We start from the raw sequence: 23,248 nt of genomic DNA, 5'->3' as shown, positions 1-23,248 counted from the left end.
GCAGTTTTACTTACAATGATGTCGCGGAGCTTTTGGAATCGGATGTCATGAACACTACAACATTATTATTCACAGCAAAACTACGGATGAAGGAAGCAGCAGAGCTTATTCGACAATCTGCACTCCTTACTCCTAACAAGGGAGAAAGCAAGGAAATGAGTCGACTCTTGGTGAATACTTTTATTACAACCTTTTCAGCCGTACATCAACACTAGAGTGTGGCCGAACAAAGTGCTACTGGCGAGCTTACGTCCGATGTCTCGCATCTAATCGCTCCTTTACGAATGAAATCACAGTATGTGACGTCGTGCAAACCATGGATTCGAAGGCAGCTAGTGCTCGCTGCTACAATGCTAGAACGAATCATGGCAACACAAGGTGTGACAAAGCTGAGTACATGTGCTTCCGCTGACGAACTCGCAACATGAGCAATGGTCCAAAAGAGTGTCTGAAATGTGTCATGGGTAGACATCTTTGGGCACAACTTATAAGGAGGCAAGAGAGGCACATCCGACCGACCAAAGTGTGGCAGCCTGCAAGACGAAAGAATTAGTCCTCCTCTTGTTATCGGCAAGTCAGCAGGATCATCAGCCAACCGGCTCACGACGTCAGTGTAATGCGTGCCCATTGGTGCAGGCTCACATTCATTTTGAGGAGGAAATGCCACTGCATCCTAAAGTTGTGCCCGACTACAGAAGATGGCGATACCTAGCATCAAGCGTACTATAGTAGACAAATGAAATGTGGGCAGGACCAAGGCAATAATTTGAGCTATAGTCGGCATGTCGCACTGGGATTTGATGTAGTGCTAAAAAGAAAAGGACAGAACACGAAAGACCACGTCATCCCCCACATTGCAAATTGATTGAGTGAGCAATCTTAGTTTTAAGAAATTCCCACACAAATGTTACCACTGTTTACTTGAAAACGGCCTCGATCAGCATATACTAGTTGCTTTTCTGAGAATAGATGCCCTAAGATAGTTTTTGTTTCTGTAGCTGAAGAAACTATTACATTATGATACGGAAGCAACCTGCTCCAAAATTCAACAGAAAAGAGAACAGCGGCTATTCGATAGCTACTTTAAAATAGTTTTAACATAAGATAGCTTTAACAAAATAGTTTTAAAATTGTTTTAATGTCAAAGGCACCAAAACAAATGCCAAATTGTTGAAGAAGTGCAGCAGACTGTTTTGATCGAGTAGCCAGACATTACTGGTGGTGCAATAATTATTCGCCCTCCCTGCGCATGCAAAGAATCTTATTTGTTCCTGATGATCGATTTGTGTTTTTATCTCTAAAATTGTGAATACTTGGATGCAAACATAATTTTATATTAATTATGAAAATGGCCATTCAGTATATGAAAACTATTTCATTCGGTCTCAAAAATCACTATTTGTACACCCTGAATTTATAAGCTATTGCAAAACAAGTGTCCAGTGCTCAAATTTGTCTTTTTGGCACCAAATGATGTGGCAAAGCTAGGCAGGATGATGAACCCAAAAGCCAGAAACAAACTGTGGAATGAGAAAAGAGCGCAAAAGTGAGCTAGCTGTATGTTAATACACTCAAACCTTATTATAACAGTCATATCTGCCACGAAAGTATATTCATTACATCCGAAAATTCGTTATAAATGTTTATTTGTAACACAGTATCTATGACAAGACTATTCTTCATTTACTTTGTTATAACCGATAATTCGTTATATCCATGTTCGTTATATCGTGGTTTGAGTGTAGTGCATTGTAGCCATCATATTGCCAAGCGGTTTACTTTTACGTAAGGCGAATGGGACATTGCCCGAATGACCAGCAATGGGAACATAACAACGTAAGGGTTGGTATGCGTGTGGGTGCAAGCCTACATTTCACTAGCACAGTGTTGTGTTCAAGTTAATTCAAACAGCTAACACTCGAAATTCAGCAGGCTAGTGTTTCGGTACTGTCTACCTTACTGCCGTTATGGAAACTGTCTTATTTTAATTTTATGTAAGTGATCCGATCTATTTCTGATGCAATGTCACCTTATAGGATGCGCGAGAATTCCGCATTAAAATGTGCTCATATACCTGTGGTTGTCTTTTTAGTGCTACTTAAGGTCCAAGTGAATAGGACAATTCAAACACAGGCGGTAAAAAAAAACAATACCATACTTACTGCCACAGGACACACGCACAATATTAGAAATGCCAACAGGGCAAGAGCCTTACAAGAGTCAGGCCTGCGCTCATATCCCGACACATTTATGTCCTCGTTGTTATGATACAAAACCAGTAACTTCAACTACCACAGCTAGTGCTGACTTGCCGTAGTAGTGAACAATATTTTGGAACACAAGTTGTTCTTTTGCAGGCATACATTCAACTGGCCTTCCTGGCAAAACAAAAATGTTTGTTCAAAGTGTTTGAACTACTGATTCAATTCAAAGATACGACATACAGTCAAGCTTTACACAAGTGAATATCATAGTTTCATCGACACACCACACAAGAACCCTGCAATTCATTTTACCAGGGCTACAAATGCAAAAGCAAGTTGTGTAACACATCGAAGCTCAAGTCAGTCACATTACACAGTGCTTCATATCGAAAACAATATTCTGATTTTGCCAGCATCATGCAAGTTCATTGTTTAGGTTTTGCTGGTGTGTAATACAAAGTTCCCAACCACGATGCGACAGTGCCACTCTTCCCTCTCACAGGCACTCCTTGCATTTGTCTATGAGATCTCAGTAACAACGACCTATTGCAAAAGGAAAATGTTAGCCACTAAAGAATCTCTGTTCCCAGAATAGGCTAAAAGCAAGGCTACTTCTTGAGTCTGCTGGCTAACCTAAGAGACAACATATTGACATGAATGCATATGGGGAGAATAGTGAAAAGAGTGAAGCATCACTTCACTGCTAAGATAGAACACAAGACAAATGCCGAGGCCAGCAAGCGCTGGTCAGCGCTTATCCAATGCTCCCAAGACATCCTCACTGTTCTCGCACTGCTTATAACAAATGTTAGAACTGTCGTTAATTGGGTGAGTCAGTACAGATGCATCTGTTACTAACAGCTCAAATGCACAAAGTGCAAAGAAAGGAAAACACAACATGCTTTTTAACAATAACCATTTGGTCCTGAGTCAACGCTCATGTTGCGCCTTCCTTTCCTTGTACTTTGTGTCTTTGCGTTGTTGCTAAAATATACAACGAACCTGCTAACAGCATAATGCGTTCACTACATCCTGACAACGTCTGGCTTACCCCAAGTTTTTGAACAAAGTTTTCTAGTTCAAGAGCACAAACAAGTAAACAAACAGGACCGCCACTCGAATTTTACTTGGCAACTTACATTCGCGACACATCGAACAAGCTCAGGGCCACTTTCAAAACGAAAAATTTAGAATGAGCGTTTTCCCACAATCTCACTTTTTACACACAAGGGCGAAATTTGGATGCAACCCTTATTCATGATTTAAGAATCTCAAGCACTATTTTCCATCGTCTCAGAATAGAAGAATACACAGCATTTGCGAAAAGTTCGTAGTTCATAACTCGCCATTTGCGATCCAATATTGTGGGAGCGCAGTTTGTAACAAGCCGCGATACACATCACGACGCCACGTTGAACATCTTCAAAAATTGAGACCCACAATCACAGAAATGTCGGTGTAATCAAAACAATGCACCAATACATTCTGAGAGGCAAAAGTGCCTCGGCTACTTATTTTCGTAGACATGTCTCTCGAGTGAATACACCAGCAAGCATTGGCTTCAAGTGAACAAACAATGTATACATGTAAACAGCTTGCAATAAACGTGTGCGGCAAAATAAAACAGCAATCCTGCCAAAACAGTTGCAACGAATGTGATCTCTACCAACGAGTAAGTACACAAGATACACCACCATAACAGAGTTGGCATGTTGACCGTCAATGCAATGAAGAATACACGTTGCACGACTTGACTGGTTCATTTCAGCTAATACGATGGCACATACAATAATGACGTCGAATGGACGTGTGCAGGTACTAAGGCGTTGATTGCATATGTTTGTTCAAAATGACATGTATACACTATGAGTTGCACTGCAGCAGGATGCATGCAACAAATAATAATCAGGCCAAGTGTCAGGATTTCATTAAAGTGCAGCTCAGATGCTACATACAGAAGAGTATCATCGGCAAACGAGCTGATTTCGAAGATGTGGTGTAAACAACTAAAAAAAGTATTGTGGAACTATAGCTCACGCGTTTCTTGGGGTTCTAGAATGTGATGTCACACCGAGCCAGCCTTCAAGAAATTAAAATCAAGTCCACTCATAAAGAACACACACACAAAAGGAGAAAGTTATGAAATTATAAAATGACTCATGTAATTCCCCTGCATTCCTTCTTTATCATCTGTTGTGCCAGATGGCTTATCAGGCTGCTAACGAGGGTGCAAAACTAACGATGAAGCACAAAAATAACGAAATTTGATAGAAATCGCCTTGTGACCACAATCCCGACACCGGTCTGCAAATTCCACAAATTGCTCTGTGCTGGGAAATTGCACATCCATCATCACTACAGAAGCACGACAATTGAATGCTTCCGATGTTGGTAGCCCTACAACATCATCCAATTAACACGCGATCCTGTCTAGTACGACGCTTGTTGGTCGAATGACTGATGAGCAAACATCACACAGTTCTGTGCACGTGGCCGTCGGGCCCTCAGCCCAATGGCCACACTGTGAGCTGATGGCAAACTCCAAGAGTGCTGTTTGACATTTTTAGCCTCATCTACTTATGAGAATGGTCGAGAAAGGATTGGGCCCCTTCCGAGCACCGCTGCTGGGCCTTGCGGAATCTGAAACACACAGAGGAGAGAGGAATGCTTAAAAGGCGAGCACACAGACACTGGTCTAAGGACCTCCATAAACCAGAAGCCATGGCATAGATGCAACTTAGAAGGGTTGAAGATTAGACTAATTGGTTCAACATGATTACGACTCTTTGATGAACTAGAATTAATTGCGCTGTAGCCTTAATCATGTCACGGTACTTAATACACAAAACGTCAAGAACACGGGTAGGAGCAATATCATGAAAAAAATTAAAATTTTAGAACAATAAATAAATAATCAATAACGAAAACGCAGGTAACGCACAATACTAAATATTAAAAGCTAGGCTGAAACAACATGATGAATCAGATGAAAAAAAGCTGTTCAAACTATGTTTGAACAGATGTGATACCATGTGCTGATACCTTCGACTAACGTGAAAATGGTGAACCATAATAAACTGCAGCTCTACATTGCTGCGTGACAGAGCTGACGATCGGACTCACTGGCCTGTTGCGTTGTACGCATTGACTATCATCCAATGAAGCCACAAGAAGCTTTGATCTTGCTCAACATTTGGGTAGGAGACTCCAGAGTACAACAAGCATCACATGTGCAGCAACATGTCCACACGTTCTGCATGTGCACATGCATGTTTTGCTGTTGCATAACAAGCCTTTAACTCCAGGTGTCATGATTCATTGCACCATGTATTAATGCTGAGTGACCATCTCTCAGAAAGCAAAACCATTCAACAAAATGCCGTATCGTAATGAAATACGGAACACAGACATTCGTGAATACTACTGCAAGACTATATCTCTTTCCTAAGCAACACTATTCCTAATGCTTGAAACAAAATGGCCACTCAATACAGTCAAACCTCGATATATCGAACACGGACATATCGAATTATTGCCTATATCGAACGGTTCCTATATCACGTGGGAAATCGCATGCATTTTTAATTTTTTATTTCGAACGAAGTTTGACGTATAATGGATATATCGAACTCGGCCACCCCAAACCGCCCGCGCTCCGTTGACAGGCGGCGAGCTTTCCCGCCGCGCTCCGTTGACAGGCGGCGAGCTTTCCCGCAACTCTCGAAAATAGCGGTAGCGCGGTGGGCGTTTACGACTGCTACACACATCGATGGCGCCGAGTGCGCCACTTGAACGTAGCGGCATACGCACGCCGCAGCCTTGCAGCAACGACGCACTGCACTTGTTGCACCAGCTCCTCCTTGATAGTATCGCCAGGCATCCGTCGCATCGGTCGTTGTTGTGCTCGTGTGTTAGGCCTGCCGCGCGTTGTGGTGTGTGTAGCGATGGCTGCAGACGCGAAGAAACGGACGACCCTGACTTTTGCAGCGAAACTGGAAGCAATCCAGCGCGTTGAGAATGGTGAGAAGAAGTCGAGCGTCGCGGACGGGTTAGGCATACCAAGGAGCACATTGAGTACTCTGCTCAAAAACAAAGCCGACTTAAAGGCCAAGGCCGAGAAGAGTCAGCACTCGGGCGCGCGGCGTGTACGCAAAGCTGCTTTTGAAGATGTTGAGAAGTCTCTCCACAAGTGGTTCATGGACGCAAAGGCCCGAAATATTCCTGTATCGGGGCCGATGTTGCAACAGAAGGCAAAGAACTTTGCATTCATTCTCGGCGTCGAGAATTTCAGTGCGAGTAGCGGTTGGCTACAACGTTTTAAGACTCGTTTCAACATTGTCGGGAAGACTGTGTCGGGAGAGAGTGAGGACGCCAATGATGAAGAAATTCAGAAGTGGCTTGATCATGAGTGGCCCAAAGTTCTCGCCAAGTATGAGCCGAGCCAAATCTTTAATGCTGACGAGACGGGCCTGTTCTGGCAAATGCTTCCGCGGCAAACGCTGGACACTCGCGGGGACAAGTGCCACGGGGGCAAGCAAGGCAAGGCCCGTGTGACGGTCCTATTGGCTGCCAATATGGATGGGAGCACGAAGCTGCGGCCACTTGTAATTGGCAAATTTAAAACCCCGAGGTGCATGCGGAACTGCCCCAATATTCCGGTGACTTATGCCTGGAATAAGAAGTCGTGGATGACGAGGGATATTTTCCTCAAGTGGCTGAAGGCGTGGGATTCGGACCTGGTGCGTCAGGGACGGAAGGTATGCCTTATCGTCGATAACTGCACGGCACACCACACCGATGCCCAGCTGAGCAACATCGAAGTGGTATTTCTGCCGCCCAACACCACTTCGAAGCTCCAACCGTTGGACCAGGGCATTATCCGCACATTTAAGTCTATCTACAAGCGTCGGCTGATCGACATTTTGCTTGTAAGACTCCGGATGGGCCAAGATCTGAAGATCGATCTTTTGGGTGCCATCCAAATGCTCAAGGCGTCGTGGGAAAACGTCAAGCAGTCGACGATAGCCAACTGCTTTCGGCATGCGGGCTTCGGTGGACGCACTGACGAAGCATCAGTGGAAGAATCCGAGGAAGCTGGGTTGGCATGCGCAGATGAAGAAAGCGAGCTCGCCGAAACGTGGAGCAAGCTGGAGAGCTTTGTTGGTGCGGAGCCGCAAAGCATGTGCATCGAAGACTTCGTTGGAGGTGACGGACAGCACTGGTACAACGGCGGAGCTAACGGATGTAGAGATCGTCGCCGAAGCTACCGCTGAGCAGCCGAATGAAGACGCTGCCGAGGTGGATCCCGCAAGCGCTGATGGTGCCCCGCTCCCGACATCAGCTGAGGTCGTAGCCGCTTTGGCCCTTGCGCGCCGCCACTGCAGCGCGATTGAAGGCACCGGCCTTTCACTTGTGGATCGCCTGGACTATGTTGAGGACGCAGTCGTCAAACACGCCATTGCCAACAAAAAGGCAGGCTACTCTTTTTCAGTATTTTAAGCCAACACAATAAATACTTTGTTTGAATCTTCAAGTGAGTATTTACTGCACCACGATTGGTTCGTTGGTTAATTTCCACAAGTTCTTGACGCATTTTTTACGTGATTTTTTATATCGAATTCTGGATATATCGAACTATTTCGCGATCGCCGTGCCGTTCGATATATCGAGGTTCGACTGTATTATGAAGCTGCCGGTTTCTTACTGACAGCTTTCAAAGCTAACTTCATGTAAAGCTCCAATCAGCACGTCAAAATAAATGCCGTACCCGCCACCGGCTTTCCACACTTCAACCACTCGTCCTGAGTGATGCGGCTGTCGTCGTTCTCGTCGCAGAAGCGAAGAAAGTTGCGCCAGCACTTGCGTAACTTTTTCCTGCCACCGTTCTTGAGGAAGCTCGCCCAGCCGCGTCGAAACTGCTTCCACTCTTTGCGCTCCAACACCTGCACATACCCACAGTATATGCATAAAAAAAACATGCATACAAAAAACATGCATACAAAAAAATTCTAGTCAGTTCTCCCCCGTGAAAACCGTCGGAGAGCTTTCGTCAGGCATTACATTTTGCTCTTAAGTTTCGGCAATGTTCTCATTAAGTATTTCTTTGTTGATTCTTTGTTCTTCAGGTTAAGCCATGTGGATCCCACGTGGCGATATGCTCATCCACATCTGGGGGGGAATGCTATTGTTGCGTTCCAGTGTGACCCTCTCCCATACCACTCGCCCAAACCCGCATTACTATCAAAGCTGCGCTGGAACGCAAGCAGCATTATCATCACCATCATGATTTAGCATCATCATAATCATTTTGATCATTATCATAATCACCATCATCATGTTGTTTTATTTCTTTATTCACTACTCTCTCTGGTCACGTGACCCGCGTGACTACTACTACTACTACTGCTACTGCTGCTGCTGCTGCTCCTACTACTACTACTACTACTACTACTACTACTATTACTACTACTACTACTACTACTACTACTACTACTACTACTACTACTACTACCACCACCACCACCACTACCACTACTACCACTACCACCACTACTACTACTACTACTACTACTACTACTACTACTACTACTACTACTCCTCCTCCTCCTCCGTATATTGCCGATTATAAGTCGACTCCGATTATAAGTCGACCCCCCAACTTGCAACCCCTTTTAGGGGAAAAGAAGTTGACTCCAAACACAGCCTCATGCTGCGGCCATAGCTCACCAATAAGTTTTTCAGAAGAGGGAGTGATGCAAAGAAACATTTATTTGCCCGTGAAACATTGCTTACGACTCGTCGTCGCTTGAGAGAAGGACGCAGTCACGGTCATTGCCATCATGTGAGCCACTGCTGCTGCACGCCGTCGGAACGGGTGCCCGTGGTACTGAGATGCCGCACGTGGAAAACGCCGCACGGACCGATTTGACCCAGCAGGAATGAATGCTTTGCCTTCAGATCGCTCACATAGTGAAGAAACGCGCACTGTTTTTCTTCGTAGGCTTCGGGCAACCTTTGGCATACAGTTGTGCGTTGTCTTAGGCTCAGGCCGTTCTGTTTCATAAAGTTCGTGACCCATTTCTTGGATACTTTGAACTCGGTTTGCGGGATGCACATATCCTTCGCGACAGTACGTGCTTTTGCTTCAATATCATTGTAGCAAACACTCAGGCTCTTGCTTCTCTGGTCGTGAACCCAATCTCGAACCGCCTCCTCAACGGCAGGGTATCGTCCAGACTTCAGTCCGCGAAAGGAACGGCGTGTAGCAGCACACGCGAAGATCTTGGTCCTTTGTTTTCTCCATTCCCTCACGCAGTTTTCCGACACATCAAACTTGCGCCCTGCTTCAACGTTGCTTTCCAACTCTGCGTAGAGGATCGCTTGCCTCTTGAAAGCAGCGCTGTACTGCTGCCGGCGTAACGGTGGCATCTTGGCGTCCGATTGGCAGCATCGCAAATCGCGCACACCACTGCTCGCAAGCGAAGCGAAATGCAGAAATGGCGAACAGGCGTGAGTGCAAAAAGATGCGAAGACACCCTCGTGGGCGCATGTGACTAGTCATGTGGTTTAGTACTCCGCAAAGTGTTGCCAGCCCACACGGCGCTGCCAGCTTTTCTGTGGAACGCTGATAGTTTGTCAACGAATCGTTTCTGTTGTATGAAAACGAAACTGCAGGGCGCATCGCAAGATAAATTCCTCTTTATTCATAGAGCATTGTTTGCCCTCTATCAAAGGTTTGAAATGCTGCTTTCGTGACCATGTTTCCCATGCAGTTTGCATTAATGCTGCGCGGCGGTGATTTTTACACGCGCTCCGTAGTTTCGCCTTGCGTGGTTTCGCTATAGTGTCGCGATCGTCGTGGCAGATCGCAAAAATGCCCGGCTCCGGAAGTGGCGCGCGCGTTGGGAGGTAGCTGTTGCTGCTACTCCGCTGCTTCTGCGGCTGATGTTATCGATGCGTCGAATAGCAGGAAATCCGAGGACGACGACCTTTTGTCGGACCCCACAGATAAGTCGACTTTACGATTCCGCGTATAGGTCGACTCCGATTATAGGTCGACCCCCGAACTTTGGAAGGTCATTTTATGAAAAAAAAACGTCGACTCATAATCGGCAATATACGGTACTACTATTCCTACTACTACTACTACTACTACTACTACTACTACTACTACAATGACGACAACGACGATGGCACAGCGTAGACTAAGACAGCTTCGGTGTAAAAAATAAGGCAGAGAAGAGAAAAAAAAAGCCATTCAGTCATGACTTCACGGCGCTCCCTTCACCCTTACTGAGAAAGCCATTCTCTTCAATCATACATACTTCAATCCCGATATAACAAATTATTGGATACAATAAATAAAGTAAATCAAAATCCACACATAAAAGGCTTCAAGACTTGGTAGGACAAGGCATTCATACATGTCTTCGCAATGGGAAAATGCAGACGTGGCAGTACCTGATTGTGGTTGACATCGAGTGTGGAGAACTTCCATCGTAGCACGTCATCGCCCGTGGTCTTCGACCCAAGAGGGCTGCAAATGATGGGCGTGCATCATCAGCCATACTAATGAGAGCCGGTCGCGTGTTAGCGAGTTGTAGTACTGCATACGTAGCGTCCTTAATGGCGTTACGGATGTTACAAAAATGTGGCATTACGGAAGACTTTTACAGGCACTACATATGCAGTCCTAAAACTCGCAATTATGTTTTTTGAGCTGTTTGACTAAACATGCTATTCATAAAACAGGACTCCTCTGCATGCCAAACTGGGTAACGCAATCTCCTACATACAATAAACCACAAAAACATACGAAACGTGTGATTTGCAAAAAAAAAGAAAGATAGATTTTGGTGACGTCTGGTTTTGAATTTAATCTTTTGTTCTGCATCACCATTTCGAACATACGTCATGGGTCATTAAATTAGAAGCGACATGGCTTAACAGAACAAATATTCATGCTTGCTGCAATATTTTTGTCCTGTAAATTTTCGCATCCACAATCAAGGCAGGTTACTGATTCAGTACTGAAGTTGGAATTCACATCATTTACATCATTGTGGCATCGCGACACAGAGTAAAATTCGCCGACATCGTGTAGCAATAAGTGTAGGATGCACAAACTAGAATGCTGCACACCTTTTTTTGGGGGGAAACGCTAATCACAGCGACAAGTGAGCAGGTGCACCATGCTGTCATGACGCATTTAGCATCTAGACGACATAACTGTAAGTGGTTCACAGAAATGAGTGTTATGACACTTATGACACTCCAGCATTTTTTTATTATTATTTTTTTATGTTCAGAGTGTTTGGAGCTTCAATTACTGTTAAAACAAAAAACAATAGAAAACAAAAAAGGAAACCAGACACGCTGAAAATGTCACACTGGTGACTGGTGACTCATACCTGGTGACTGCTTGCTGCTGCTCTCTCTCGAAGCTGTGCAGAAGCGCAGCAAGAAACAGCTGCTTCTTCCTGAAAGGACAACCTGCGCAAGCAAACGTCTCTTTGTACCCACTCTTCTTAATCCCTTCATTTATCTAGTTACCTCCATATACCAGAGGGACAACGAGCACTGCAGAATAGGGATTGCGTCAGAACAGTGAATGTAACATAAAAAATATGTATATTACATTTTGAGGTTCTGTCAGTTAAAGTGTCGCACTTGAGCCAAGGATATATGTCCTAGGCTTAAAACTATGTCTTTGAGCCAAGATCATGTGCTTGATGGCCACATTTCAATGGTGATGAAGTATTTAAAAAAAGAGAGAGAGAGAACACCTGAGGAGTAGTGCTTGTATCCCAAGTGATCAAAATCTGGAGTCTCTTACTACAGCATGGCTCAATATCGTATCGTAGTTTTGGCATGTGAAACTGTGGAATTATAAGCACTCAGTAACTGACATATGTGGCTTGCAGAGGTTTGTGTCTGTCATCAGTTCATTGATGAGAGCTGAACCCAGACATACGAAATTATTGTTTAGACCTACCAGTTGTGACATCTCCCTGGAAATTGATGCAAAAGCACAGAACTAAACTACAGGTGCTACCAGCGTCAAATACGGAGTGCAAACAGCGAAGTGCGTGGCCCAAGCATTAGCAAAGAGTAAAAATCCATTTGAACAAAAGTTATGGTATTGAACATTCATGACTGAAAGCCCAGCTTGACATAGACTCGCTCATGAATTTTCAACATCCAATAACTTTTGTTCAAATGGGTTTACAAGGTCTATTATGGTTTTTTTATGTACTGTTCTCGTTCCAGATTATTCTGATATGCTGATTTACTTTTTAACTCTCTCAGTGTAAGCATACTCTTGCTTCCAAAACGCATGTGTAATGTTTGATATTTTCAAAAGTACACACTATACTAGAAAAATAATTACATATTTCAAAGCTGTACAAAAGATACATAAACTCAGCAAGTTTCATCTAAATTGATAAAGAATTTGAAAAAAATTGTTGAAACCCAAACGAATTTTACACATGAGGCGTACTACACCTGGGGCCCACATCGCTTACATCAAATTACCAATGTATCGGAATTGCATTGTGATTTCCTTCAGAATCGATACTCAAGGTTTTGAATGTATTTGCTTAGTCAATAAAATAAAAACCATTACAAGGTACAGTAAAAAGAATTGGTGCAGCTTGCACAAGTGGTGCAAGGCTGGAACCAATAGCGAGCTGGGCAGCTTTTCTTGTTTCTCGTTATCTTTTTCTGTTTATTTCTTCCTCTTTCTCTCTGCTTTTCTATCTCTTTTTTGTCTCCATCTCTCTCTCTATCTTGCTCTATGTTTTTTTCTTACTTCCCTTTCTCTCTCTCTCTCTACATTCAAACCTCGATATAACGAATACAGATATAACAAATTATCAGTTATAACAAATTAAATGAAGAATAGTCTTGTCATAGATACAGTGTTACAAATAAACGTTTATAACGAATTTTCGGATATAACAAAGTTATTTTCGTGGAAGATGTGACTGTTATAATGAGGTTTGAGTGTACATATCTCGCTTCCCCTTTTTTTCTATCTTTTTCTCTCCCTGTATTTCTTCCTCTCTTTCTTTCACTTTCTGCCTGGCTCTGTGTTTTTTTCTCTTTCTTGCAACTGTTTCAATCTATTTCTCTCTCTGTCTTTGTATCTTTTTTCCTCTTTCTTTCCTTTCTCTCTATTTCTCTCATTGTGTCTCTTCCTCTCTCTGTACTCGCTCTCTCACCCATGCCGGACAAATTGGTCCAGGGGGAGAGTGCATGTAGGGTACACATGTTCGGGGAGCAAAGCAGAAGATGAAGAAGATGACGAAAAGAGCGCGCACTTCATGATTATTGCAGTTTCTTGTTGAGGAAAACCGGCAGTTTGCCTAGCTTAAACAGTTCCGCTCTTAATAACGATGCACAAATATGTAGTCCTAAACGCAGACTGCTTGCCTTTGAAAGTGTCGCCAAGTAATGTGGCACAGTCTGGCCGGGACATGGACGTCGTTCCCCGTAAGGGTCGGCCAGTGCGCACGCTCACACACCAGCAGAGGCTTTCGTGGCACTGTGCTGGCACGTATGTACGGCCGTCAGGTTGGCACTCAGGCACATAGATCCGCGGTGCGTCACGTTGCGCTTCCTGTGCTTGTCGCCGTGCAGCACCACAGTCCTCAGCTGCCCCCAAGGACCACGGTCCACCTACGACAGACACAGCATAGACGGCTGCCATGTTAACAGGAAAAAAAGAAAAACAGTTATGGCACAATAAAGTACATCATTTCCTTGGCTCTCATTCTCCGTTGACCATGCTATGATTGTGACTAACAGAAACCGAGCATCTCAGTTCCCATTCTTCTTGTTTATTACACGGCAGGAATTTCGACACCCACAACACACAATGGGGTTCCTGATGTCAGTGTTGCCAGTCAAAACCAGACCTCCTATGATGAGGTGCTAACATACGCTGAACAAATCAACCCTGAAAATTTCGAAGAAACGCTAAACTCCGGGAAACAATTGGAAACTGATGTGTCGCCTCAGAATATGACAACGATGAAGTGCACACACGAATGCGTCGGCGCTTTGGCATGAGTGCGTCGCACGCGTCAAATGCTAGCCAGTGCTTGCTCCAATGCCTGAGCTACTATGATATATAAGTTTTTCATGTTTCCTTGTGTCTAATAAATTGTTGGCACCACCAATGCCTGTACAGGCCTAACAGAAAGCTCCGAAAGTTACAATGTACAAACAAAGTCAAATTTCAACTTTTCTGCAAAGGCACTGATTCTATGGAGCCAACAGCTAAATTTCAGTGTCCGCAGAAGCAGTTGCTTAAAGGTCCCCTGACACAAAAGTCGAAAACTCGAGATGTTTGCGTTGTTTGATTGTACTGTATACACGAGAACTTCTGGCCGATTATTAGCGGCACGCATTGCCTCTAAGGCATTTTAATTTGGTTTGGTTTTAAAGTAAGCATGAGTGCGCATCTGAGCTGGCAGCACCTCGCAACAGTGCCCAGTGCCACTAGTGTGATGTAGATGAAGGCCCCATGTGATGTTCCACAAGAAAAGAGAGTATTGTCGATGTCGCACAAGATTCCCAGAGCGCACAAAAACTCCAACAGGCACCCGACAAGGGCTATTGTTCCTCTCACTCTGTTGTCAGTCTGCTCTCAAGGTGGTTTTGGCTACTTATGCAAGGAACGCTTTTCTTTTTTCTGAGGGGACACACTTTTTTTTTCTGAGGGGACACACTCTGGAAACTTGAGCTAGTTGGCATGCGTTCATCTTTGGTTGATGCAGCACACACGGGATGAGGGCGAAGAATTAAGAAACACAGAACAGGCGCTGACTCGCAACTAACTTTTATTATGAAATACAAACAAATGTATGGGTGATGTATGTCATTGCTAAAAAGTCCTCAGCTAGGAAATAGAGATAAAGCATCTTCAAAACGGGCGGCGTAAAAACAAGGACAAAGGAAAGACTACACACCACAGAGTGCCTAGTCCAGTAAACACCACAGGCGCTCTGCGGTGTGTAGTCTTTCCTTTGTCCTTGTTTTTACGCCGCCCGTTTCGAAGATGCTTTATCTCTATTTCCTAGCTGGGGACTTTTTAGCAATGACGTACATCACCCATACATTTGTTTGTATTTCATAATAAAAGTTAGTTGCGAGTCAGCGCCTGTTCTGTGTTTCTTAATTCTTCGCTCTCATCCCGTGTGTGCTGCATCAACCAAAGATGAACGCATGCCAACTAGCTCAAGTTTCCATTCTCATAAAGGCCTGTGCTCTTCTCCATCATTTCCGCCCACAATAGCTCTGGCAAGCGCCACTATGCGTTGATGCGGTCGGCAGCGATGTAGGTGCTTCAAGAAATGTGTTGGAGGGCCCCTTTAACACTTTCGTGACCGCACCTGTTCTCATCAATAGTATGTTATCAATGACTTCGAGTTCAAATTGTGCCGCTTTCTTAGCGCTTCTGAACAGCTAACGCCATTTAAAGGGTAGAAGAGGCAGTATTTTATCAGTTTCGCTTCGAGTCTCTCTTTTCTGCCACGGGGGTTTTTAAAGCTACTTTGCAGTCGGGGAGGGGAGTGCTCATAGTTTCAGTTATGGAGTTGACGTCGCTCACGGGTGCTCCACGAAAACGGCAAATTTCGATGGATTCCAACAAATCTGAGCGTCAATCTCTGGATGACGGTAGCAGCACAGACACGGAAGATGGCTTCGATTCCTCAGACTTCAGTATGGACGGCGATAGTGCGTCAAACCGCCCCGGAACGTCAGCAGGGTATCCGCCCGCAAATTTCACTCTCTCCTCGGGCTGTTTTATCGCTTCCGCATGTCGATATAAACATATCCGGTGCGTACTAAAGGTTACAGTTCTTATCTGCAAGGTGTCAACTTCGCTCGGGCGGGAGCAATTGGTGCCGGCTGCAGAAAGAGCGAATGTTCTCTCCACGAAGACGGCGCGGAGTGGACTTCGATCTAGCGCTCCGGAGAGCCACGTGGCAGCTTCTTCATGTTGTTTTTCACCGCAGAAGTCGTCAGAGAGATATGCAACCACACAAATAAGTACTCGTGGATGCATATTTTCGAAAAGCCAACGCACAGTGAGAGGGACTGATCCTCGAGAGAGGTCTCTGAGGAGGAGATGCGCATGTTCGTCGGACTTCTGGTGTACACGGGAATCGTGCAAGTCCTACGCCTGCCTTTGGAGAGTCGGCGACACGTATTTCCAGGCCTTCTTCCACTGTCAGTGATGCCACAGAAAAGGTTCAAGGCATTGCTTGCCTTCTTGAGATTCTCTGATCCGGGAAGATGACCTGCACATCTCACGGGAAGTTTCACAGTGTGTCTTTTCTACTGCAGCACATGAACGATACATCCGCTCTATTTTTTCAACCGCGTCAGATCCTTTTGGTGGATGAGAAAATGGTGAAATCTAAAGTTCAGTTTGGTATTCGGCAGTACATGAGGCACAAAGTGGTCAAATGAGGATGCAAATTATGGGTTTTGGCAGATTTGGAAACGGGGTACTGTTCATTTCAACACATACACGAGAAGGCACTTCAGGGTGCCCAGCACCATCCACAATGAATTTAAAAATACCAGAACTGCAAACTATGCTACAAAGAAAGGAAAGCTGAGCAGAAAAAGAAAAGTTTTCTGTGAAACACATGCAGCCAACCTTTGTATCACCACATCAAGAAACTGCTTCATGCGGTGGCACGAAAGGCACTAGTGCTTATGTTTTTGTATGTATGTAAATAACTTTCGCATTTACAGAGCTTATACTCAACGTATTATTCAATAAGGCTTAGTGTTCAAAATGTATATTTTGATTTTTATTTTATGTTTATTTTGTGGAGAGCAGCATTGATGTTTTTATTATTTTTTTGTTACATCTTTCTTTGTTTTGATAATTTTTTGATAATATTTAAAATAAATCTACTGTTTGAAATTAATACTGTTGGAAAGACCAATCCTTCCTCTATCATTTTATACCCTACACTTTAGCATCAACCAATTTCTGTGGCAGGAAAAAATATTTCCTGGACTACCCAATGTCAACTGATTTTTCTGTGGTCATGAAAGTGTTAAGTCATACCAAAGCACCCACATCGTTTCATTCTTTACCGCACGTGGGGCCCCGATTTGAAAACTGCACTGTCAACGTCACCAAAGCTTGAGCCCACGTGGTCTTAGGCGCTGCCCCGCGTTGGACGCTAGTATCTTACGATTTTAGGCAGGCATTTCGAAGTGACACTAAATGTGTTCTCAATTAACGATGCTAGTATGAATTATACAATACGTTACAGCATTTACGATTCAATTTCGGCATTACCAGACATAATCTACAAATTACAGTAAAAAAGTCACAAACAAAAATTCCGTTGTCAGGGGTCCTTTAAAAGTAATGCATCCGGCTGTCGCAGGAGATAATCCAATGAGTTCCAGCGTCAATGAGAGCGAACGTGCAAACATGCTCACCTGGCTCCTGTGTCTCCTGGCTGTCCTTGTCTTCGTCCTCGACAGGCCGCGAGCCATCAGGCCGCAGGGATCCAGCCAGGGCAACTGCCGCATCCGGGCTGCCACCCTCTGAGTTCAACGACATGAACACGCGCAGGGAAACCACTGCGTTCCCCTCACATGCCGTGCAACGCGCGCGCACATGCACCACGGGCTGCCATGCAGGGCCGGATCAAGAAAGGTGCGACCCCTCCGGGGAGGGGGGCATGCCACTGCATGATCAGCTGGCGTGCAACACTCGCCAAGAAAATCTCTCTGTTTGCACATCCATGCGTAGCATGATGGAAATATAGGATGAACATTGGAACAGAAAAGTGTAGAGTGCCAGAATGAAAAAAATGAAGTTTGAATTATCAAAAGTTCTCATAAATACAACTCAGGGCAACACAGCAACTAACACTGCGATGTTTATTGTTTCTCAGTGCCGCAGCAACATCATAGACTGCTCTGCATGATTGCCAGTAAAATTTTTAGACATCAGTGATAATACTGGTACTAGTTATTATACGGGGCACGCACGGGTGTGTCATTAAAAGACGAAATGTGTTGCATCCCACAACAGTTGCTAGCCCCTTCCAATTCTTAGGACACTTTCTCGCATGGCATACTGCGGAGAAAGTGACTTTAAGAAACGTTTGGCATGCGATAGATCAAGGCCAGACCGTACAGTTTTTTCCCTTGGTCAGCACGAGATTATTGGCGCGCAAGGTTCGGCTAGTTTGGCCGTTTTGTAGGCAGGAAATCAGCTTTATTTGCACCTGTTAATAATAGAAAAACGTGAATGTTCAGCTAGAAGCAACAAAGGCAGCAGATATTTCCAGATATGGACAAGCAAAAAGTTTGAATTCACCGAATTTGTGCAGTGAGACAGTTTGAATTAAGCAGCTTTAAAATACATTGAAAACATAGTGGGCCAACCAAAAATTTAAGATTTGTTTGAATTAACCGAAAGTTTGAATGATTAGAATTTGAATTATCGAGCCTACTGTACCGACATTGTAGACGTTCTCAAGCATTGATCTTTCACTCCGACTTTATTTCATTTAGTGTCCCTTTAAAAGAAAGAAACGCAGTTCGACCGCGTGAAACCACCACTTAATCCGGCCCCGCAGGCATGCAGGGAGAAGGTGCTTACTGTCCACACGCATGGGGCTCCCCTGGAGACAGTGCAGCCACTCAGAGAGCGACAGAAGCCGGTCCCGGTTGGCGTCGCAGTAGCGGGCGAGGCCCCGGGCACACGCCTGCGGTTCCACGATGCGACGTGCCAGCCGCCGCAGGTCGCGAACCTCGTGCAGCTGCAGAGAGCCATCACCATCCACGTCCAGCTCGGAGAACTTCCACCTCAGCACCGCGGGCACGCGACCTGCATTTTTGCACCACCGTAGGGACCGCCTTAGCTTTGGCTTTGCTGCGCTGCTGTTGAACGGTTACCTCGATACCGCATGTGCAGAGGCTTCGGAATGGTTGCTGAAGTGTGGAAGGGGGGAGGGGCTCAAAACACGTGAAGAGATGCAAGATTTAGTGGCTATCATGTGGAATGAAAGTTCACATCTCATCGACCACTTAATAACCTCATAATAAAAAAGTCACATTTGACATGAAAATAATGTTGTTACACAGGCAAATCTCGTTATAGCGAACCTCAGATTGACAATTCTCTTCTGATTGACGACTATTTAAAAAATCCCCCTCGAAATGTCCATTGGTTTAGGTAAAAATATTTCACTACTACGTATCTCAGAATACCGAATATTTCAGAATAACCCATAGAATTTTAGTGCCCTTTTATCCCAAAAACACTTCAAAATAATGAATTGCAAACTCAAAGAGTGACTCGTGGTGGTGTAAACAACAGTACGTGCAACTATCATTATCATCTGAATGCTCACTTATTTCTCTATGCGCCTGCTCTATTCCAAATGTGCGGCAGCCCTTTCAACATCCCCACCTCCTGAACTTTTTTCCTTGTCAGGCTTCGCCTCACTGCCTTAGCGGCCTTAAATTTCGTAAGCCAGGCACGTCTGCACGCTTGTTGCTCGGCTGTGTTGTTCGCCTTTAGCTTGGTTCATTATGAGCCCCAGAAGCACCGCAAAAGGAATGCGGCGACAGTGAAAAATGCGACGGGAGCGATCTATGAGATGAAGTTGCAGAAAGGCTCCCTTTGCATGCTTCACTAATGTTTGAACACTACGCACCATAGGCGGAGAGTACGGGGGGGCTGGGGGACTTGGGCCCCCCCGGACTCCCTCATGGGGGGGCAGAGCCCCCCCTGGCGCCGGCCCAGGTATTTTTTAAGAGCTTGGCTTAGGTCCCCGGGTCATGCTGTCTCGCAGCTATTTCACAGGAGGCTGTTTATGCCCGCTTCTTTTTCATTTCAGCCATTTAAAGTTCGGCACATGGGCCAGTGACAAGTCAAACATTCAATGGAAAAATGCCCCTCAAACGGATTTTTACGTGCAGAATATGTTGTCCTGATGAACAACTGAAGCGACGACTTAAGCTATGACAAATAAAAAAAATCACAGCATATCCACGTGGTGAATGATGATGAGTAGGGCGAAGCGAACTCACGCTGCAGCACGGCGATGGCATTGGCGCGAGCGTGGTCCTTCTTGATGGAAGATGTTGTGATTAGATTGTTGGAGAACCACAATCTGTTGCACACACCGCAACTATGGCCGAAACTGTTATCAAGGAAGTCCCGCTGGCAGCGCGCGTCGGCGCCTTCGGGCAGAGCCCGCCTGATGCGTTTTGCAGCCACTTCACGTGCTCGCACAGCCTCGGGCTCTGCCTGCCGGTACGCGCGCTTTCTCGCCGCTTCACGGTCCTTCACATTTTGAAGATCCGATTCGCGCCGCAGCCCTGCAGCTTGTCGAGTAGCTTCGGCCTCGCCGGCTCGAACGGCGGGGTCTTCTCGCCGCAGCCGTGCAGCTTGTCGAGCAGCTTCGGCTTCGCGGGCTCGAATGGCGAAATCTGCTTCGCGGCGTTGACGTGCAGCTTCGGCCTCGCGGTCTCTCACCTCAGGATTCTGTCTCCGAGCTAAAGAGAAAGCGATTCTGGCGACTCCGAGCTAAAGAGAAAGCGTGCCAAGAGGGAGCCTCATGGCGCGTTACTTATGAAACGTCGTCTTCTTCTTCTACTGCATACCAGAACGCGCGCAGTAAAGAAGAAAGAATGCCACGCAGGCGAACACGCACGAGAGTCTCACTCATCAACGTCGTCTTCTTCTACTGCATACCAGAACGCGCGCTTCTCACGAGCTAGAGGTGGCTACTACAATGCTACAAACGGAGGATGGACAGACCTACGGCATAAGGAGCTTCGCCCCTAAAATTCACCGGCGATTACGATACTGCCTAATTCGCTGAGCGCAGCCTCGTGTTCGGGCAACGCCAGCTGTGTTTGAAGTTTTGACTATCCGCAGTTGTAGCAATGTAACATTCGTTACATATTGCCACAGAAACTGCCAGCGCTCGAGTGCTACGCACACTATATACTCTGTGCATTGCAGCTGTCGCGAACCAAGTGAAGCTCCCACAGCCCAGTTACGACAAACGAAGCCAGCCGCAGTGCACGTGCCAGCCCTGCATGCGCACGAGCGACAGAGGAAGAAAGCGAGGTTAGTGGCCGGTATCTCGTGATATCGACAGACTCCGCGTTCTCGCTCTCTTTCGTCCTCGTTCGCGCTATCGGTTACGCCGCCGACGCCAACGGCGATGCCGCTCAACGCAGGAACGGATAAGAGCTGCGCTCTAATTGTCTTGAACCCCGTAGTGAATGGTCTTGAGAACACAAAAATGATACTGAGAATACAAAGCAATCCTGACACAGTCAGTCAGTGAACGCTTTCGCACAAACTTACTCGCCAATAAAAAAACGGGTAATTTCTTGGTTGCCTACATGTCGGTACCCTTCGACATGCCTGCTTATAAAAGTGCCGAGAAAAGATTGTTCGCAGTTTTGATTTATCAGTAAAGGATTTTACTAAAAGTTCGGCCACCAATGAGCAACTCCATTACTGGTCCAGATTGATAACCGCAGCTTCGCACAAGGTGTAGCGGTAGCAAATGGTATTTGCTACCATCTCAGAATTACTTTCGGCCATCTTAAACTGAACTCACTGGCATATAATTAAAGCTTCCCGTGATAGCGTTAGCCTACTGTCTCCTGTGTGGCACATGTTTTAACAAAGTAAAGCCTGACCCCACGCATTGCTTGAATCGATTTTACGCGACGCAATCAACGAGTCAACAAAAATGGTCGCCTACGCGACCTTTTTTGCTTCGAGCCAAGAATTACGAGGTGGATCGATGTCTTTGTGTAAATTGAAAAATAAATCTAGGGTCTTCCACTTACAGATCTTCATTATGATATCGCAGGCACCTAAGAGATTAAAGTTACATTAAATTCTTCAATTTGGAAGTTGGACTCCTCTCTCTCTCTCTCTATACACACACACACACACACGCACGCACAGATATATATATATATATATATAGGGAGAGTCGGAGAGAACTACGCACAGTGTGACCAGTGCGATGAGGAAGTGTGCATGTCGGCAGAACTGACGACCGATAAGATCAATGCCATTTGTCGTGATCAAGGAAACGGCGACAAGGACGATGAGAGCAAAGACGACGCAGAAACAGCGTGCATGAAGCAACACGAAGAATCGGTATCTAACACCGACGTGTCGAAGTGCACAAGAAGGATATGCACTTTAAAGAGTTCGTCTAGCAGCAGTTGAGCTGCACCCATCAGGCAATAACAACAATAATAATAATAATAATAATACTATCTTGGGTTTAACGTCCCAGAACCCCGATATGATTTTGAGGGACACCGTAGTGAAGGGCTCCGGAAATTTCAGACATCTGGTGTTTCTTAATGTTCAGTGACATTGCACAATACACAGGCCTCTAGCATATGCCTCCATCAAAATACGACCGCCGTGCCTGGGATCAAACCCACGACCTTTAGGTCAGCAGCCAAGCACTGTAACCGCTACCCCACTGCAGCGGACACTTATCAGGCAAAGATCACGGTCTTCTTCAAGAAAACATACGCTCATTGCGGAATACTTTTTTTGAAGGGATTATTAAAGAATAACGCAATCGCGAACGTTTACCCAGCAAAGGTAGGTGACTCCTTTGGTTGCATTTATGATTTTTAGCACAAATTTTCGATATTTTTACTACAAAAATTTTTCAAAACAAAGAAAGATTTTTAGTGGTCTCTTGAGATTCATTTTATCGAGATTTGACTGGATCCAAAACTTTGTTAGAAAAGAATATTCATAACACTATCTATGACAAGACTACTTTTCATTTACTTCATTATAAATCCTCATTTGTTATATATATCAGTGTTTGTTATACAGAGGTTTGAGTGTATTACCAGTGCATTACAGCTGGTAACGACATACAATGTACAGTGCTCGTCAAATGAAACCCGAACAGTGGCAAGCCTTCGCATGGTACAGTGCACGCCGTCCAGTTATTACCATTGACAGGCGCGCGCATTCG

General features: G+C 45.2%; 1 protein-coding gene across 7 annotated transcripts in view; it reads right to left on the bottom strand.

The window, feature by feature from the left end:
* Positions 1-162: 162 nt before the first annotated feature.
* Positions 163-23,248, bottom strand: part of LOC119374962 (SPARC-related modular calcium-binding protein 1) — a 52,219-nt gene continuing 29,133 nt past the window's right edge. For 2 of the 7 annotated variants that reach the window (XM_049420328.1, XM_049420329.1), the window contains exons 4-10: positions 18,859-19,086; positions 17,685-17,828; positions 13,641-13,886; positions 11,615-11,696; positions 10,665-10,740; positions 7,972-8,146; positions 163-4,844 (exon numbers count right to left, since the gene is read on the bottom strand). In XM_049420328.1, coding sequence (XP_049276285.1) covers positions 4,774-4,844; positions 7,972-8,146; positions 10,665-10,740; positions 11,615-11,696; positions 13,641-13,886; positions 17,685-17,828; positions 18,859-19,086 — 1,022 coding nt within the window. In that variant the 3' untranslated portion in view covers positions 163-4,773. The remainder of the gene's footprint in view (positions 4,845-7,971; positions 8,147-10,664; positions 10,741-11,614; positions 11,697-13,640; positions 13,887-17,684; positions 17,829-18,858; positions 19,087-23,248) is intronic. The other 5 variants (XM_049420330.1, XM_049420333.1, XM_049420331.1 and 2 more) reach the window with 4 other exon arrangements.

This window comes from Rhipicephalus sanguineus, chromosome 11 (assembly GCF_013339695.2).
Source record: "Rhipicephalus sanguineus isolate Rsan-2018 chromosome 11, BIME_Rsan_1.4, whole genome shotgun sequence".
Classification (NCBI taxonomy): domain Eukaryota; kingdom Metazoa; phylum Arthropoda; class Arachnida; order Ixodida; family Ixodidae; genus Rhipicephalus; species Rhipicephalus sanguineus.
Note: the sequence above shows the minus strand (reverse complement) of the source record. Positions and strands in the feature narration are given on the sequence as shown.